Source organism: Larus michahellis, chromosome 4, assembly GCF_964199755.1.
Source record: "Larus michahellis chromosome 4, bLarMic1.1, whole genome shotgun sequence".
NCBI lineage: Eukaryota > Metazoa > Chordata > Aves > Charadriiformes > Laridae > Larus > Larus michahellis.
Window position 1 is genome coordinate 56,082,063 of NC_133899.1, and position 17,839 is coordinate 56,099,901.

General features: G+C 36.9%; 1 protein-coding gene across 7 annotated transcripts in view; it reads right to left on the minus strand.

Moving 5' to 3' along the window:
- RYR3 (ryanodine receptor 3) overlaps positions 1-17,839 on the minus strand; it is a 237,272-nt gene that overhangs the window by 3,489 nt on the left and 215,944 nt on the right. For all 7 annotated transcript variants that reach the window (XM_074584986.1, XM_074584985.1, XM_074584984.1 and 4 more), the window contains 11 exons: positions 14,086-14,144; positions 12,785-12,953; positions 12,050-12,136; positions 11,048-11,245; positions 10,290-10,420; positions 7,318-7,360; positions 6,622-6,749; positions 5,599-5,659; positions 4,411-4,557; positions 2,381-2,515; positions 854-1,010 (listed from right to left, as the gene is read on the minus strand). In XM_074584986.1, the coding sequence (XP_074441087.1) occupies positions 854-1,010; positions 2,381-2,515; positions 4,411-4,557; positions 5,599-5,659; positions 6,622-6,749; positions 7,318-7,360; positions 10,290-10,420; positions 11,048-11,245; positions 12,050-12,136; positions 12,785-12,953; positions 14,086-14,144 (1,315 nt within the window). The remainder of the gene's footprint in view (positions 1-853; positions 1,011-2,380; positions 2,516-4,410; positions 4,558-5,598; positions 5,660-6,621; positions 6,750-7,317; positions 7,361-10,289; positions 10,421-11,047; positions 11,246-12,049; positions 12,137-12,784; positions 12,954-14,085; positions 14,145-17,839) is intronic.

A 17,839-nucleotide genomic window follows, 5' to 3' on the forward strand; every position in this document is an offset into this window, starting at 1 on the left:
ATCTCTTTTGTTCCCATGAAAGACTTTACCTTTCATTCTCCTTCTCTTGGAACTCTTGTATCCCAACTTTTGTTCAACAAAGACGACGCTTCTCCCCCAGCCCCCCCAGTCAGTTTGTGATGCTGCTTCACATTTGAAGCATTATCCTCCACTTACAACACATTAACAATGGACTTGGATCATTTGGGGGACTGTGACATTCATAACTTCTCAATATAGATGTATTTCAGTTTTTCTTTCCCACCAGACTGACATAAAATGATGGGTTTTTTCCTAACAGCCGCAGGGCAATTTATACAATGAGTGTTGAACACCGACAGGCATGGAAGAGAAGAGGTCTCGTTCTCTGTAAACCACAACTGCAAACCAAATAAAACTGCAAATCATCCTCTAAAGAAAGGAGGAAATGGGTATGTGGCCACGGTGACTTTCTCTATGTCGTTTCTCCTTTCCAAGGGGAAAGTCTCCATTCCCCAGCCAGCTGCGGTGGGTCCAGGCTAAAGGTGTGAAGAGCGTCTCCAGCAAGGCTCTCCAAGTTTGAACGGTTACAGCAAGAGCAGTGATCCTGCACATGCTGTGTCATTGCTGGATAGCTGCCAAAGTGTCCATAAACACTTCAACCCAGATAAGTTACATTTCTTGTGCTTTGTCTTTGTGTAGTACTTGGGACAATGCATTATTTATAAATTAAGTCTAAAATTATTACTTTCAGAATTAGTGATTTTACCAACTCAGAAATAAGTCTTCATAGCAATACTGCTAAATTTACCTCAAGCACGGATGGGGTTTAAAAACATTGCAGAAGTTAAGTAAACTAAATTCTAACGGTCTCCACTATGGTAAGTGTCAGTACCTTGAATAATGGCCAGTAGGATAACAATGACAAAGAAGAAAAATGTGATGTCAAAGACAATGCGATACATTTCGTAAGGGTCTCCAGCAGGATCCTCAATTTCATCTCCAATGCCACCACCAGCTCTTACACCCACATACATGTGGAACAGGTAACACTAAAAGAGAGAGGAAAATTACAGATATACTTACCATGAATTATTGTGCTGTTTTGTGTGGGTTTTTTCTGTTTAAAGAAGATTCTGCTCTGCTAATTCTCTTCAAAAATTAGAGTAACAAAGAACACAGTATCATTCCTCATGTATCTCTCACGCTGGACCTTTAAAAGTCTGTTACTGCCTTAACAAATGGGGTTACATCTTCTGTTGACATAAGATGTTGGTACTAGTTTAATCAAACTTAAAACCATAACTTGGAATTGATTTACCTCACATGGTAGAGGTAATTTATATTTAAAAAGTAATATAGTTTAATAGTTTAAATTATTTAAATAGTTTAAATAATTAATAGTTTAATTATTCCAATTACTCTTACACCTATTTTATGATCATACTGTTGTATCCAGCTTGCAGAGGGACCAGTTAAATAATACTGCTTGGGCAGTTTTCATAATTTCCATCGTTTGCACATCTGACTTGCACTGAGTGTTTGAAAGAAAGGTCAAGAATAGGGAAGAGCATTTTGTGGAATTCTATGACACAGCTCTGGTCTGAGGGATTTGATTCTATTTTTGGCATATAACACAAGGCAGAGAGTGACTAATCCACGGAAGAAATGAGCTGGCCGCAAACTCAGAATATTACAGTTTTAATACCTGAATTTGTGCTGTTTTCTGCATACAATAAGAAAATCAAATCCTCTTCATACCATAATACGTTATCTGTAGAGTATCTTTTAATGTGACGTAAATAACATTCTGTAGCAACAGGTGGAAATCAGAAGGGAAATTAGTAGCATTAGATTATCACCTGTAATAAGGTTTCATTTCCTCCTCCTCTACTCACCTTTGACTTCTTTTTTCATGACTAAATTACTAATCGTAAGCAGTTTGGGGCAGGTTTTTGTAACTAGTGCTAATAACACCATATACTTGATATAACCAAAACAAGGAGAGGAGGAGCCTGCACATTTGCAAACATTGGGAAGAAACTGGATTTATTTGTGCTGCAACAACACAGCTTCTTATTGCAGGGCTGGCCAGTTTGTCAGGAAGTTTCTTCCACATACTTTCCGGGTTTGCCATCTTCACATGAGCGTTGCAGCAAATCATATTCTGGATTTTTCTCCTCAATACTGTGGTATATCTTCCTATACTGGTGAGTGCCATCTATCTACCGCTGAGTTTAGACCACTGAAGAATGCAGAGGGCATTTCGAGACCGTTCACTTTTTCAAAATGACATACAGCAAGAAGAAGAGACCCATGGACTTAACAACAAAAACACCCCTCCTTGCTTATCGTTTTATCTTAAGTATCCACTTGAAAATTCAGGATGAAATTTGAAGCATGCTCGTGATGTTTTAGTTACCGTCATCATGTCATCACATTTCATGTCGGGTTCATCTTCATCTTCGCTTTTGTTGTAGAATTTGCGGAAGAAGTTGAACGCCACAACAGTGTAAAGATACACTACTACAGCGAGGAGTCCTACAGTAAGCACAAGCTGTGTATGGAGACATGAGGTGAAAGCAGGTTTCAATTTCATGCGGTCAGAAGAGACATGCTAGCTCAGTGTACTGCCTTAAGTATTGAACACGTGTTACATTGTACCTTTCCCAGTAAGGAAACTAAGATAGCAGGTATCACGGCTTTGAGGTCTCCCTATTGCTTGGATCAGTGTAGAGGTGTTACTTTACCCCGCGCTCAGGTGAAAATCAAAGGGAAAAACGGTATCAAGAAACTGAAGTTGTTTCCATCTTTCCGAGCTATATGCATACGGCCTATGTATCACTGAAGCACTGTTTCCACTATTTAATTTAAAAGTTAAATTCTGGTAATTTGAAAAACTGGCTATACAGTGAACATTAAATGATAAAAAATAAACCCCTTTAATTAATTTGATAAATAATTTCAACTGGGACTTCTTATGAATTACAATAGTCTATTTTCTGTTCCAAACGCGGTTAGCAAAGCCATTAATAAAGTGGATAGAAAATTTTTTAGATAGCCAAAAAGTAGGTAATTTTTCAGGTCCTGCTTTTAAGCAAATAAAATCCTTAGGTGAAAAAGTTCAGCAGTTATTAAGACTAGATTATATTGTTTGTTGGAGTTGGCATTAGAAGATGCGGCTCTGGAGAGGAGTTACTAAAGTCTACATATTTTTCAAAGTGCGACAATTGGTATTACTCTTAAAAGAAGTGTAAAAGTACTGAACAAGCAGCTGTTTGTCAGTTTATCACTTTCTGCCAATGTGTAAGTATGCTCCCAAAGTGAACACGTCAATTGAAAAATCTCCACCTGTCTTTCAGTGTTCGTATCCACTAGCAAGAAAAGCAACCGGATGAGGAAAACTAAGCTTCGCTTTTTAAGAATGTATACTAAAAGCTGTGGTCTTGAGTTGAAACAGGTCTGTCAATTATGCTCAGTTTTGAGTACTATATTTAGAAAAATCTCATAAAGAAAATATATCAATCAGACTTTGGTCATCCTGGAGGAAAATGAAGGGGATGAAACCAGAGATTTCATTTGTTTTTGTGAGGATACTGAAAACTTCCTCATATGTACTATTTTAGAAACTTCCTTTCCTGATAAGCAAAGAAAGTTCCATTGGTCAACTTCTGCTGAAAGAAAGGATTAAGCAAACATAAAGAATATATCTGAGTTAAGCTAAGGTGATATTCTTAGGCCTCTTCCAAAAACGTTACGTGGTTGAAAATGTTTTGACAAGTCTAAGAGAGCATAAGAGTGGTCTTAGAATACATGTTACTGCAGTCGAGAATGAATGGAATGTGTATGTTTGAAATTAAATGTACGTTAAAAAGGGCGTTAGTGAAAAGCTTGCTTTTGTTGGTGTGCTAGCTAGGAACACAGAGCCTTTAGAGATCTGAGAATGATTCCCTGCATAAGTTTCAACCATCAGTTTTGGAAGTAGATTTTATTAATCTGATCTTTGCATGATGGAAGTGGCATATAAATATACTCCACAGTGCACAAAGCCCACACCTGTAAGCACGTTCTTACTAGCTAAGGATTGAAATCTCAGCGCCAGATCATTATTAATGCTCTAGCTAAGGAGAGATTGTGAATTCTTATTAGTTACCACCAATCAGTTCATCATTGAGCACAGAGAAAGTGCTGGTTAGGTCATAATTCATATTCTTGCATTTCTCCAGTGGTAGAAAACTTCTTTAGCTGTCAGCACTCCGTGGGTATAGATTATTATCATTTCATAGGATTTAACATGTATTAAACGTGCTGCAGAAGACACAGTGGGATCTATTCTTTAATCCAGTTATGATCAAAATGGATCTCATTCCAGTATTTCCCAGGTACCACAAGATTTTTTCCAGTACTGTTACAAAACGCATTCATTTTCACACCTTTGCATGTAGCACTAACCTGTTTGCCATTGTGAGTGACTGAAGACAAAATGGTTCGCAATGTCTTGAAACCCATAGCAATGTCCAGCAGATGAGCAGCAAAGAAGAAGTTGTTGTAGTGCCCAAGGATAGACATAGTCGTGTACCAAGCTAAGTACAAAAACGACTGCAGAGGAAGTGAAAAGTGGCAGAATGTTAGCAGGTGCTCATGTGCATTACTGGGTCCAAAATCTAGCTTTCTTTCAGTCACTTGAGTTATGAAATAAAATAATACTTTCATGATCTGATTAGAATCACAGTCTGAATGTAATACCTCTATTTTACATGTTCAAAAAAGACCGTCTTAGTGTCTCTTATTATCTCCACTGTTCATTTAAGGAATGTTTATTGCTTAGTTATGCTAATGAGACCTCTGTCTTTGCACACTTAAATGCAGTCTTCAGCATATGTGTTATTAACATCAAAATCCCCTACCTTAAAACTTTTGGTTACACAATACTTTAAATTTTAATACTGATTCTGAAGGAAAGAAAATGCATTGTATTACTCTTGAGACACTTTCTCTGTTGAAGTCTCAGACCACATCAACCAGGACACCTCGAAAACCGACGGCAGATAACACAGCTTGTTCTTTTAACAAGCAGTGAACCTGAAGCCACTTTGACATGAAAGCTCTTATTGAAGAACAGTGGCTCGGTGTGCTTTTAGTGCGCAATGAATATATGCATCTTCACTTGATTCACCTTGGCCGCCTTGTTTGTTTGGGAATGCTCAAGAGAATGAAAAAGACAATTCCCAAAAAAAGGACTTTCAGTATAAGTGTGGTCCTTTCAAATTAACCAACCATATCAAACAGATGATTCAAGAAGAAGAAAGGATAACTTTCTGTAGGCTGTGCTTCATTTTACAAAAGATGCCTTTGGTTGCTAGATTGATTTCTACAAAATTCATCAATGTACCATTAACTTCCAAAATGCTGGCATTGTATTAATGGTGAGGAGGTGCATATTGCTATTTAGAATCAAAACAAAAATTTTAACATAAATTAAAGCAATTTGCTACAACACAAGACAGAAAAAACTATTTTAAAATGGCTCTGTAATGCAGTAGTATTTGTGTATGTTTGTTTAAAATAAAAGCAGATGGTGGAAGACAGAATCATGTTTATAGTAAATCAAAGCATGTTCTTCTAGGCTAATGTACTCACGTTATCAGTGAAAACAACTCCGAGCTTCCAAATGTGGTACTTTGTATCAATGGAGCTTAACCTAGGAAATACAAATTTTTTGAAATGCATCAATGTCAAAATTAAGTATTGAATTCTGTAAGTATAAACAACAAACTAGGTTTGGTACTTCACATTTGTTTGCTGAAGGTGGTGATAGAGATTAGCTATTTATTTTTTGAATGATGTAGGTGCTTCGTTTTTCAGAGAGCATTCATTAACTCTGAGCACCCATACTAAAGTTATAGTTAGCACTCAGTTTCTAAACCATTGAAATGGCTGGAACAATTTCAGTAGGAGTGATACTGCTATATTCCAGACTTATAAAAATTAAAATGTGTGTTAAAAGTAGTGAAATGTGGAACTGGAATTGCTTGAATTCAAGACATAAGTGTCCTGTCTAGTTGAAAATGTTGCCAAAATTTCCAAGATAAAAGGTAACACCTTCTGCAAGATTCTAAATATTTTATTGCCATTAGATGTCACGCGAACGGAAATCCTGATTCTTGTGTGCCTTAAGGATTGAGGAAACCAAATTCTTGTTGGAGCCTAAATCATTTGTGACTTGGATACTTTGAAACTCTCATCTTCACTGATGGATTATAAATCAGGAGAACATCTCTGAGATTTTTCTAGATACCTGGGATCTAGACGTTTGATACCAATACTTATTCGGTGCTGTGGTTTATAAACTAACTAACTCTGTTGTAACACCTAAAGAACTTTTAAATGCTGCACTGATTATTGTTTAAAATAAAAGAGTGCCCAACTATATCAGTCAGCATCAACTTGTGTGATTCTTCTTCTTACTTTTATAACATTATAAGTATGTTTTAGAACAAACAAAAAGCTTTGTTATTTTACTTCCACATTAGGAAGACTTCTCCATTTCAATTTTCCATGCTGAGGAAAACGTCACTACAGTTTCAATATAAAATCTGTTTTTATCTTTGACGGTGACGTTATGCCAACATACAATTTGTCTGTGAAGTTCAAAAGTCATACCATGATACAAGAGATGCCTCTTCTGGTTCGCACTCTTCCACTGGACTAAAATCAAGGGCACTTTTGTCCAAACCCAGAAGTTCTGCTATGCGCTCTGCTCCATATAAGTCTCCGTACTTGTTAATAACCTAAAAATGAAAGAAGAGAAGCTTTTGCTCAGAGAAAGACCTTGGTGACATTCACCCTACTTTAAGCCAGTAGTTGTCAGAATTTTTTTTTAAAAAAGTCTTTCACAATTAACACTACTAGAACAGTCAGAACTCCCAGGAAGCCAGGCAGGGGGAGCATAACAAAGAAAAACAGAAGCATTAAAGGCTATTATCTGAAAGCTTATGTATAATTTGCCGTCATTTAAGATGGCATGTTTTTCTTTTTTTAGGGGGATGAGGGGGCTTTGTATCCTAAAGATGACAATGACTGTAAATTAGACCTGCGTGGCTGATTGACAGCACAAAGTTATTTCGATTGCCTGAGTCTAGGAAGGAAACCACAGCCTTCTGTCTTCTCCCTCCTCCCACCTACGCTGCAGCTGCCTGTTCACTGAGACATTTACCACAATGACTTCCATAAAATAAATTTCAGTTCTCAATTATTTGTATATTTATGCGTACAAAAGTATATTACACATAGATATCTGAATTAACCAAATAGTAGATTATTGCTACAACTAACGTAATAGAAATAGAAAAAGCATACCTTTCGTTTTACAAATTTGTCCCAGTAATTGCTAGGAAAGGACCTACATAGATAAGGCAAAGATATGTCAAGTTATTTAACTTGTCAGGGGAAGGAAAAAACACCTAAATAAAGGAAAATACCATGTTCCTGGTCACTGCAGATTCTGGTACAATTTCATTCACTCACATGCTGCACTTCGAACAATTTCTTTTCATGTTGACAACAGCTATTATTAATCATCATTCGCTGCAATATCGTCTTTTTATTTCCCCCCTCTTTTCTTTTTCACATCCACAAATATGATTGGCTACAAATAGACAGCAGGCTAAATATTATAACCTAATGAGCCTAACAACTCGATAATGCTAGGGTAGTCACTGTAATATCATTCATCTCCTAAATAAATACTTTATTGCTCCTAGCCATAAAATCAACACAGACAATGATTTTCAGAGGAAAATGTGAGAGTCTTGTAGCATAAATACTTTTTAAGTTCGCTAGATTACATTTCAAATGGAGGCTGAACACTTGGGAACCAGTAAACAGTTTGCCAACATAAAATTAAAATTCAAAAAATAATAATAAAAAAAACCCCCACCACCCTCCAGAAAATTGCAAAGATCATTTGGCAAGAACAGAGGTCAGTGGTAACGTTGTTGTCAGGTGGATATATTGTTACTGGATCTGACATCCCAGAACAAGACAAGGTAAAAAACATTTATAATTCTACAGCTGCGAGACAGTTCAGCTAAAGAACATTTTGTGTCATCTGCCTCGTGCCCACATTGGTAATTAAAAGAAAACCTATTGTGTATACAAAAGAGAAAGAAATGAAGCAGTAAATCTTAAATATTGAAGAAGTGTCAGGGTATCTTTTATTGAAAGGGTATCTTTTGTTGAAAATTCCCTGCTTTTTTTGAGAGTAGTGAGCAACCATGATGCTTCAATAAGCAACTTTTTATCCTGGGGGAGATCTTAAAACAGATGCTAGGAAATATATTAGCTTTGACCTGAAAGAAAAAAGATAGCCTTCTCTCTTATCAGTGACATTTCCCTGATCTTCGTAAAAAATACTGTTCTTATTCTTGAAGAATAAGAAATTCTTGTCTTATGAATAGCAGTGCCCAGGAATTCCTCATTCTAACAGTCTTACTGTATAGTACGGCAGTTTTGAACAATGCCAATTAGCAGGCAATACTACAAAATTTAAGGTTTTTCTCTCATCATTTCCTGAATGTAACATTGAATTGAGCAAATATGCAGGAAGTTAAGTAAGAAAAATAATTACTTAAACTAAAGGACAGTATTGGTAAAATAAAGCAAGCGTTAACATCAGAAGAATGAGATTCCAGAACACCGTTCTGCTGGGATGTGAGACAAACTTCCCAACTTCTATTAAGTGCTCAATTTTTTATTTTTCTGAATTGAAGTTCTGAATGAAAGTCCTCCAGAAAAAGGCAAACACCTCCAATGTCTCAGATAGCACGTTCTGGTCCAGTGATCTATATTCTTTCTTTCTTTGACTTCTCAGACTTTTAAGCCAAGTATGTGTCTAATGTAGCCAGCTTGGATCTGTCTCTTTTACCATAAACATCTAACAGTGCTGCATTTATCAGGGTACCTCTTTTGCCTTTTTAATTACCTTTTTTTTTTTCACTTATAGAAAGCATATTTCAGTGTATACACAGCACTGGGTACCCTCCAGCAGTGGTTATGCTGCTCGTTACAATACCTGCACTAAACCTTGAGAGTTGGTTCACATCAAGAGGGGAGAATTAGTCTGCTTAAATTACCTTTGTCTTTTAGTCAGTTTTGATAGACAGTGCAACATGCTGAGAACAGGCTGTACAGCATGTCGTTCGGGATAAGCTGACAATGTATCTCATTAATTTATCCTTGTTTTTGCTGAGAATAAATTTACTGGATGTCTAGATGGCTTGCTGTCAATAGTTAAAGAAACGGGTTGGAAAGTAAGCAAGCTCTCCAGTTTCCCAATTACCTTCCATTGTAACTTTAATAATATGCGCCAGTCTGTATTTCTAACTGAAATGAAAGAAAATTCTTAAAATTCATGTGTAGGAAAACAAAGCATTCAATAATTTCTGCTATTTTAGACATTCTGATTTTAATGAAAGTAAATCTGAAAGTAATGAAAAAATGAAAGTAAATAGGGCACTATTTATGATATACAAAAATTGAGTATAACTGATAAGATAGGTATTTTGGCTATTTGGCAGCATACTGTCACTCTGATGCGTTTAGTTGATTGTTTTTGCTGACTTGTTTTTATCAAATACTTACTTATGCCTGCACATACTAGCCATAACTACTTTGTGACTTGTAAATAACTTTGTTCTTTTACAGCTTTCTGTTACTCCTACAGACTGCTGCAGCTTACTGGTATTTTTCTTGCCTACACTTGTATCATTCACTCACAGAACAGCAAGTGAGTCTCCTAGAATCAGTGTATGACTACTACAGTATTTGCTAATGCGTACAACTTGACAGTAATTCCTGTCAGACCTACTCAAATCGTGGGATTGCTATTTTACACGAGATTTACTTCTCTCGTCGTATACAAATTTTGTTAGCAAAAAGCGGGAAAGGCAGGCAGCAGAATACTGCTATGCAATATGAATGTGAAATTGAGTCACTGAAAAGGATGGAAGTTATCTTTTTAAAACTTTCTCAATAGTGACTAATATGTGCAACGTCTCAGAGAGAGCTTGTGAGGTAAGGCACAATCCTTGCAAAGCCTAGAAAAAGGAAAAGGATGTGGAATATGCATGTTATGATAATATTAAACAAACAGATAATACAGGATTTCATATTCAAATCTAATACTGTAGCATCCAACATAAGGTGAAAAATGCCTTTCTTTTAGATGAACTAGGTGGCAGATGGACAGGGAAGGTTCTAGATCAGTGGCTTAATGATCTATAATATTTATAAACAGTTTACATACAACAATAACATTTAATTTTACATACGGAGTATTTATAACCAGGCGATCCCATTGTCCTTTAATATCATCTTCAGATGGCTGTTCAGTTATGTATAGTCCGTCAAATTCCAGCTTTCTAGCTACCTCCTTTTCTCTCTTGAATACAACCAGAGGGACCTATAAAAATGACAGTGGACATCTTTGTCATGGTTTATATATTTTTAGAAACTATGATATCTACCTACAGTATTACGTCCTCTTTATAACACTATGTAAGACCAAACATCACAGCAGCACCTCCCACAGGCAGCTCAATGCCTAGCCAGTCTCTGAGCAACATCCATCTTGGAAGTCAAGCATCCCCCGGCAGCTTTTACCGCTGAGCATGACATTACATGCTGTGGAATATCGCTTTGGTCCATTCAGGTCAGCTGTCCCAGTTGTGCCCCCTCCCAACTCCGTGTCCCCTCCCAGCGTACCCTCTGGGGGATGCATAGAGTGGGTAAAGGAAAGAGAAGGCCTTGATACTGTGCAAGCCTGTTCCACAATAACCAGAAGGTGGGTGTTTTAACAGTTTTAATAATGTTTTAACCACAAATCCAAAATACACACGCTGCTATGAAGAAAGTTAACTCCATCTCTGCCAGACTGAGTACGTGAGGAAAACATCTACATATTGAATAATGAGAATTTTTAAACAACTAGGTACAAATAGCTATACCAGTATTAGCTCCAAAAATCACCTTGGGACATAGCCAATGTTCTTTAACAAGTAATAGATTAGTAATAAGATTCAGAACTTGCCTTTAAGCAATAGTATCCAATCACACAGACAAAGGAGATGATAGTATGAATAACTGCCAATGCTCTGAGAGCAGGTGCCATGTAACCTGTACTTTCTTCTAAAACAAAAAACACCATGCCCTCCTCCTCTTCCTCCTCATCAAAAGAGTTCCAGAGATTAGAGTCTTCCTCCACTTCATCAAGTGGCTCTTCTGTCACCTGAGAGAAATTCAAGCATATTGAAAACACACAATAAACTTAAAAGCTTTACTATAATGACAAAAGATGTTTGCGAAGCCTGCTCATGGGAAAATGAGAGAGCATTAGCTTTGAACAGTAATGTCCTTCATTTTCACAGAAGTCTCCGCATCATCTCATGTCACTGAAAAGAGAATCTAGAAAAAGCAAGTAGTTACAAATCTCTCCATTGACAGTGCTATAGCAAAAGCAGAACAGACAATGAAAAAGTTATGCAAAAATGTTTTCTTGGAAGAACCAAGAAATGTCACGGTTATCTAATATGACTGAATTTAGGGTTTGTTTTGTAATCTACGTTGTTGCTGAGTCTAGAAACAAAGTTCTCATGTTATCAACTTGTACATTGTCCACAAGTTTTTATTTCATGACTTAGTTTAGAGCTTAAAAATTACTACAGGATTTAATACGTATTCTGTAAATACCCCCAAGCCGTAAAGCTGACATACTGCCCTAAATTATTGCAGCAACTTTAAAAATGTGGCCTTTAAAATAAAAGGCCTAAGTGCCCTTCTTTTGACAGCTTTATCTGAAAGCTGAAGTCCTGTTCAGTCCTATTTGGCTCCCACAGACGCTTTTCTATGAAAGATGGACTTGTATTGATAAACATAAACTTTTGTCCTTGCTTTTAACTACTTCATATCTAAATACTTTAGTTTATGTTTGAAGGGCTTGTAATAATGGCTTTATTAAACAAGCCTTGAAACCGTCACTAAATATTCCTCTGGAAGTTACCAAAAATATTTAAAGAACAATACATAATCTTACCTTATAGAATAGAAGAATAAAGTTGATGGCAAATGCAACAAATAGAGCAAGAAATCTTAAGTTATAAAAATTTCTTGCCAAGTAGTGCTGAAAGTACAAAAAATAAAATAAAATTAGACGTGGCCTGTAGCTAATATCAAGATAAGGAAAGTAGGCAGCAAGGTTTCTAAGAACGTAAACACGTAATTGTGCTGCCTTAACACACCAGTTACAATGAGCAAGGGCATTTCTTGGCAGCCTATTCTCCCATTTCATGGTGAACAGGATTAAAAATAATGGGCTTAAAATTGCAACAGGAAAGACTGAAACAGAATATTAAGGAAAAATTTCTAGAAGGAAGTCTGGAAAATAAATACTACAATATTGGAATAAACTACTTGAGAAGGTTTCGGAGAGTTCATCATTTGACGGTTTTAAGAACAAAGAAAAATTTTACAGAAAATAGAATTACAGATTCTAGAAGTTCAATTATGGAAAATAGGGAGGTCTTAACAAGGAACTCAAGAGGTTAATCTGTCTTGTTAGACCAAGATAGGAGAAATTACACACACAAACACTTTATTTATATAACTGTATGAAGTATTACAAAAAGCAAAAAAGACTAAATACAGCCAGTCATTTGAAAACTCATGCCAATGTTTCTTTTATGATGACATTTCTCCCTCCGATATCAAACCAGTGTTCTATATTACATAAATCAAATTCAATGACTAAAAGAGTTTAAGAAAAACTTACAAGCATTTTTGTTTGATAAATTTCCAAAGCTTTGAAGAAGTTAGCCATAACAGCCTCTGGTTTCTCAATTTTTTGTCCATGCCGTCGCTTCTTTTTCTTCATTTTTCCCTCTTCTGGCTGCTCAGATTGTACTTCCTTTGCTTTATCTTGTTTCTCACCATCTTCCATGCTAGAAGAAAGGTTATCTAAACAAAAATACATAGCCAAACTTCTGTATTGTAAATTAGGAATCCTAATTCAGAAAGTTTGGCTTTAAACTTAGTTTTGACACTGGGAGAAAAATGATTGTACGTAACAGACTTGAGGTAGACAGTGAACTCGGAGTAAAAAACGAAAGGTGATCTTAGTTTCAAATGATAGGCAAGAATAGAGTTGTTGAGGAGAGATCAAAAAGGGTAAAAAGCCAAAACCCAGGCAGAAGTTACTGCACGAAGTGTGAAGTGGGTGTTTGCTAAAACCACTGATGTACATATATACTCAATACAAGCAACGTAATTTTTAGAGTTCACATGTACTTTCTTGAGCCTGGGGCTGAAGAAGAGAAATAAAGCTTTTGGGATTTGGTACACTGTATCATAATTGAATCACAGTATCAGAAAATGATTTCATTTCAGTCAAGGCAATCACTGTTACAGATATAAATGAGTAATACCAAGGAAGTTCGCTTCAGAGGACTGCACCTCACAAAGTATGTAGGAGATGACAACCATTCCTCCTGCACCACTAAACTGCCTTTATGAAAATTAAGTATCAAGATTGTACATAGTAACAGGGGAATTTAGTTACTAAACAACAAAAAAAAAAAGGTGAATTTGCATATATGTAAAAGAATGTTGAGGCATCGAGGCGGTTGAAAGTTTTAGCCATGAAGATAAAGAAATGCAGTATGTGGTTCACTTATCACACTACTACTGCAGTAGCAATCATACGATGGGTCTCTAAGAATGTGTTTATCTTCTACCAAAAAAAGGCCCTGTTGCAGCCTCAGAAATGTAAGTCATTCAAACTCAAATTTTTGGTCCTCATTTTTAAAGGTAGTTATGGGAACTTTTAAAAATACAACGGCTACAGATTTATATATGCAGAATTGTCAAGGGCCACAAAAAATCGATTACCATTTTGTTGCTCACTGAGATGGTCTGCCACCTCTTAGGGACTGTGCTGCTTTTCAAAATACTGATGAGACAAAGTGTACACGAAGTTCTTTGAATACTGAGCATTGCTTGGATTCTTTCTGGCCAAATTATCTAGCATTAGGAAGTAGCAAGGAATTACACAGGAATTGTGTAAAAATAACTTACTCTGCCTTCTCAGATTCTGCTTTTCTTTCTTTTTCAGCTTCTTTTGCAATTTCAGATATCTGCAAAAAGTATTTTAACTGTCAAAATGGATACATTAAAATAAAATTTTGGTAACTTTAGATACTATTTTCTAAGAAACAAATAAAATAATTACCACACTATATTTTTTATACCACTTTGCACTTTTAAATGTTACAGTTTTAAAAATAGACAGCTCAAACTAGATTTTAACAGTGAATACTGCAGAAATTCTTCAGATAGCCTTTTTCAATATGGTGTTATCAATACTATAGCTATCCCAGTTGACTGAACAACTTAATTATACACGGTTATCAGATTATGTGAAAAGGAAAAACCAATATGCCATTTTACAGATGGCTAGCTGCAGCAAAGAAGCTGGGACCTGGATTTCAAACACCTTTAGGCTCAGTGTTGCTAGACCAAAGTGAGCTCATTTCAAATGCAGTTTGAGCATCTAAGCTTCACTGGAAATCAGAGAGATGCAGGCTACGAAGTCCTAGATTCAAAAAGGAATCTAAAGTGCCTAAATTTGCTACCATTCACTTTTGCAAAAACGTATCTTAACTCTTCACCCTCTTCTGTATTCTTCAAAGAGCTGAGACAACAATTATCTATTGGTGTATTCTCTACATTTCTAATTAATACACAAATACAGTTATCTAAACTTTTCCCCCACTACTCACCTGGATGCCTATTCTCTTGCATGTAAGTAGTGAAATAATTTATGAAAGAATTTACTAAATTGATCTTGCCTTGCTTAGCTCACCTCTAACATGTGAAGCCTCATCTCGTACATGTGATAAAGCATGCGTAACTCTTCCACAAAGAGTTTCCCCTAAGATCTCAGGCTGGTGGAGTGTAATTCAGCGATCATTTGCTGACACCTAGTTCTTCTAAGGGGTAGAGTGGGAAAAGAATGAATAAATCCCTATCCATCCTCTCCAGGCTGAAGAGCCTTAACCTACTTAATTCCATACACAGTATTTGTTCCATATCAAGTTTTGATAACTTTTTCACCCTCACTGAACCTTTTTCAGTTTTATCACATTCTTTTTTCTTCAAGACACAGTTATATTTTGGGTTCATGGAACATAGTAATCTGGGGTTTTCCTCTCTCTGTTCCTTTCTCAACAATTCAAAATTTCAGTTTGCTTTTTTTGATCTGTGTTGATTGACATTTTCATTGAACTGATACTTCTGTAGAATTCTTATTATATTGCCAAGATTTCATATCCAAGCAGTAACAATGAGCTCAAAATCCAACACTTTACATGTAAAATTATAATTTTTCCTCCCATGTACATCACTTTGCTGATTTTCATGTGCAATCTTGATTTTACTGATATGAATAACTCAGATTTATCAGCACACTCTGTTAGCTCACTTCTCACTTCTTTTTTTAGTTGTTAACCTGCATGGTGCTCAGATTGCTATGGAACTTCACAGTAAAAACTAAGTCCTAACAATCTTCAGGATACACAGTTCCATAGGTTAATGCAGTTTCGCTGGCTCTACGGTAACGTCATTGACCTTATCAGTACACAATAGCTTTTCCAGCATATAGAGGTGAATTTCGGTCTCTATCCATTTGTGCAAGCTTTATTATTGTAAATGCTTAAGACAGACACAGTGACTTCCTGAAGGGAACTTTTGATTCTTACATTGCTGTTTCTTCTTTGAGGTCTACTAAACAGTTACATACAGTGCTCTAACTGCATTACTTGAGCCGTTCATATACACCATGTGAAAAGTAATTTCTGTAATACAGAATTAGTGTAAAAATTGTTTTGGTAAGTTTCACTAGAAAACATACTAAAGGTAAAAGCTGGATAAATTGCATTGCTGACCACATTAATGACTCAAAGTATCTGCATAAATTACTGAGCACTTAGAATCATAGAATCATAGGGTTGGAAGGGACCTCTGGAGATCATCTAGTCCAACCCCCCTGCCAGAGCAGGGTCACCTAGAGCAGGTTACACAGGAACATGTCCAGGCGGGTTTTGAATGTCTCCAGAGTTGGAGACTCCACCACCTTTCTGGGCAGCCTGTTCCAGTGCTCTGTCACCCTCAGGGTAAAGAAGTTCCTCCTCATGTTTAGGTGGAACTTCCTATGTTCAAGTTTGTGCCCATTGCCTCTTGTCCTGTCCCCGGGCACCACTGAAAAGAGCCTGGCCCCATCCTCCTGACACCCACCCTTTAAGTATTTATAAGCATTGATAAGGTCACCCCTCAGCCGTCTTTTTTCCAGACTGAAGAGACCCAAATCCCTCAGCCTTTCCTCATAAGAGAGGTGTTCCAGTCCCCCAACCATCTTTGTAGCCCTCTGCTGCACCCTTTCCAGCAGTTCCCTGTCCCTCTTGAACCGGGGAGCCCAGAACTGGACACAGTACTCCAGGTGCGGCCTCACCAAGGCAGAGTAGAGGGGGAGGATGACCTCCCTCAACCTGCTGGCCACGCTCTTCTTGATGCATCCCAGGATGCCATTGGCCTTCTTGGCCACAAGGGCACATTGCTGACTCATGGTCATCCTGTTGTCCACCAGGACTCCCAGGTCTCTTTCCACAGAGCTGCTCTCCAGCAGGTCAGCACCCAACCTGTACTGGTGCATGGGGTTGTTCCTTCCCAGGTGCAGCACCCTACACTTGCCCTTGTTGAACTTCATAAGGTTTCTCTCTGCCCAGATCTCCAACCTGTCCAGGTCTCTCTGTATGGCGGCACAGCCTTCCGGTGTGTCAGCCACCCCACCCAGCTTGGTGTCATCCGCAAACTTGCTGAGGGCGCACTCTATCCCCTCATCCAGGTCATTGATGAATATGTTGAAGAGGACTGGACCCAGTACTGACCCCTGGGGAACACCACTCGTCACTGGTCTCCAACTAGACTCTGTGCCCCTAATCACAACCCTCTGAGCTCTATCTTTCAACCAGTTTTCTATCCACCCCACTGTCCATTCATCTAACCCACACTTCCTAAGCTTCCCTATGAGGATGCTGTGGGAGACCGTGTCAAACGCCTTGCTTAAGTCAAGGTAGACTTCTGTCAATAGTTACAAACAAACCTGAGAAATGGATAAATCAAAGTAAAGCAAGCAAAATTCTGAAATATTTAGTCAGATCTGAAGTAAAATATTTACTTCAACTATCGTTGAAGAAAATTCTAATATATTTACTCAGACCTGCTATGATCCTTAAGTTAAAATAGTATTTTTAAATACTCACCACATTGCATTTATGCTAAATGAGGCAGGAATTTAAAAGCCACTCATTTTTAAGTACACGCATAACAATGAATTAATAAATAAGAAAAAAAATTGGAAAAATATAGCTCAATCTAGGCAATAAACAAATCTTGGAGAAAAAACATATGAATGAAGAGGAAATGATGAACTAAGAAGTTGTACAATGGAGGTTTATCTTGAAAATCTCTGGAAAGCATACCATAAAGAGGTGGATCAACGATGAGAGGAAAGATATATTTGAATAACAAGCAGAGTGAAACATAATGCATTCCAAATATGACAAATGCATTTGGGTTTTGACATGTAGTTCAATACATTTTTAAACGTAATGATAAATTATATTTAGCTCAGCTGAGTGGAACAAAATACAGAGTTCATAAAACAGAGTAAAAGTAAAGAATGACTATATGATAAACAGTAAAGTAATAATAAATTTAGGCAAAATTATTTCAAATAATAGTAAAAAATGGTATTTTATTGTATGTGATCAGT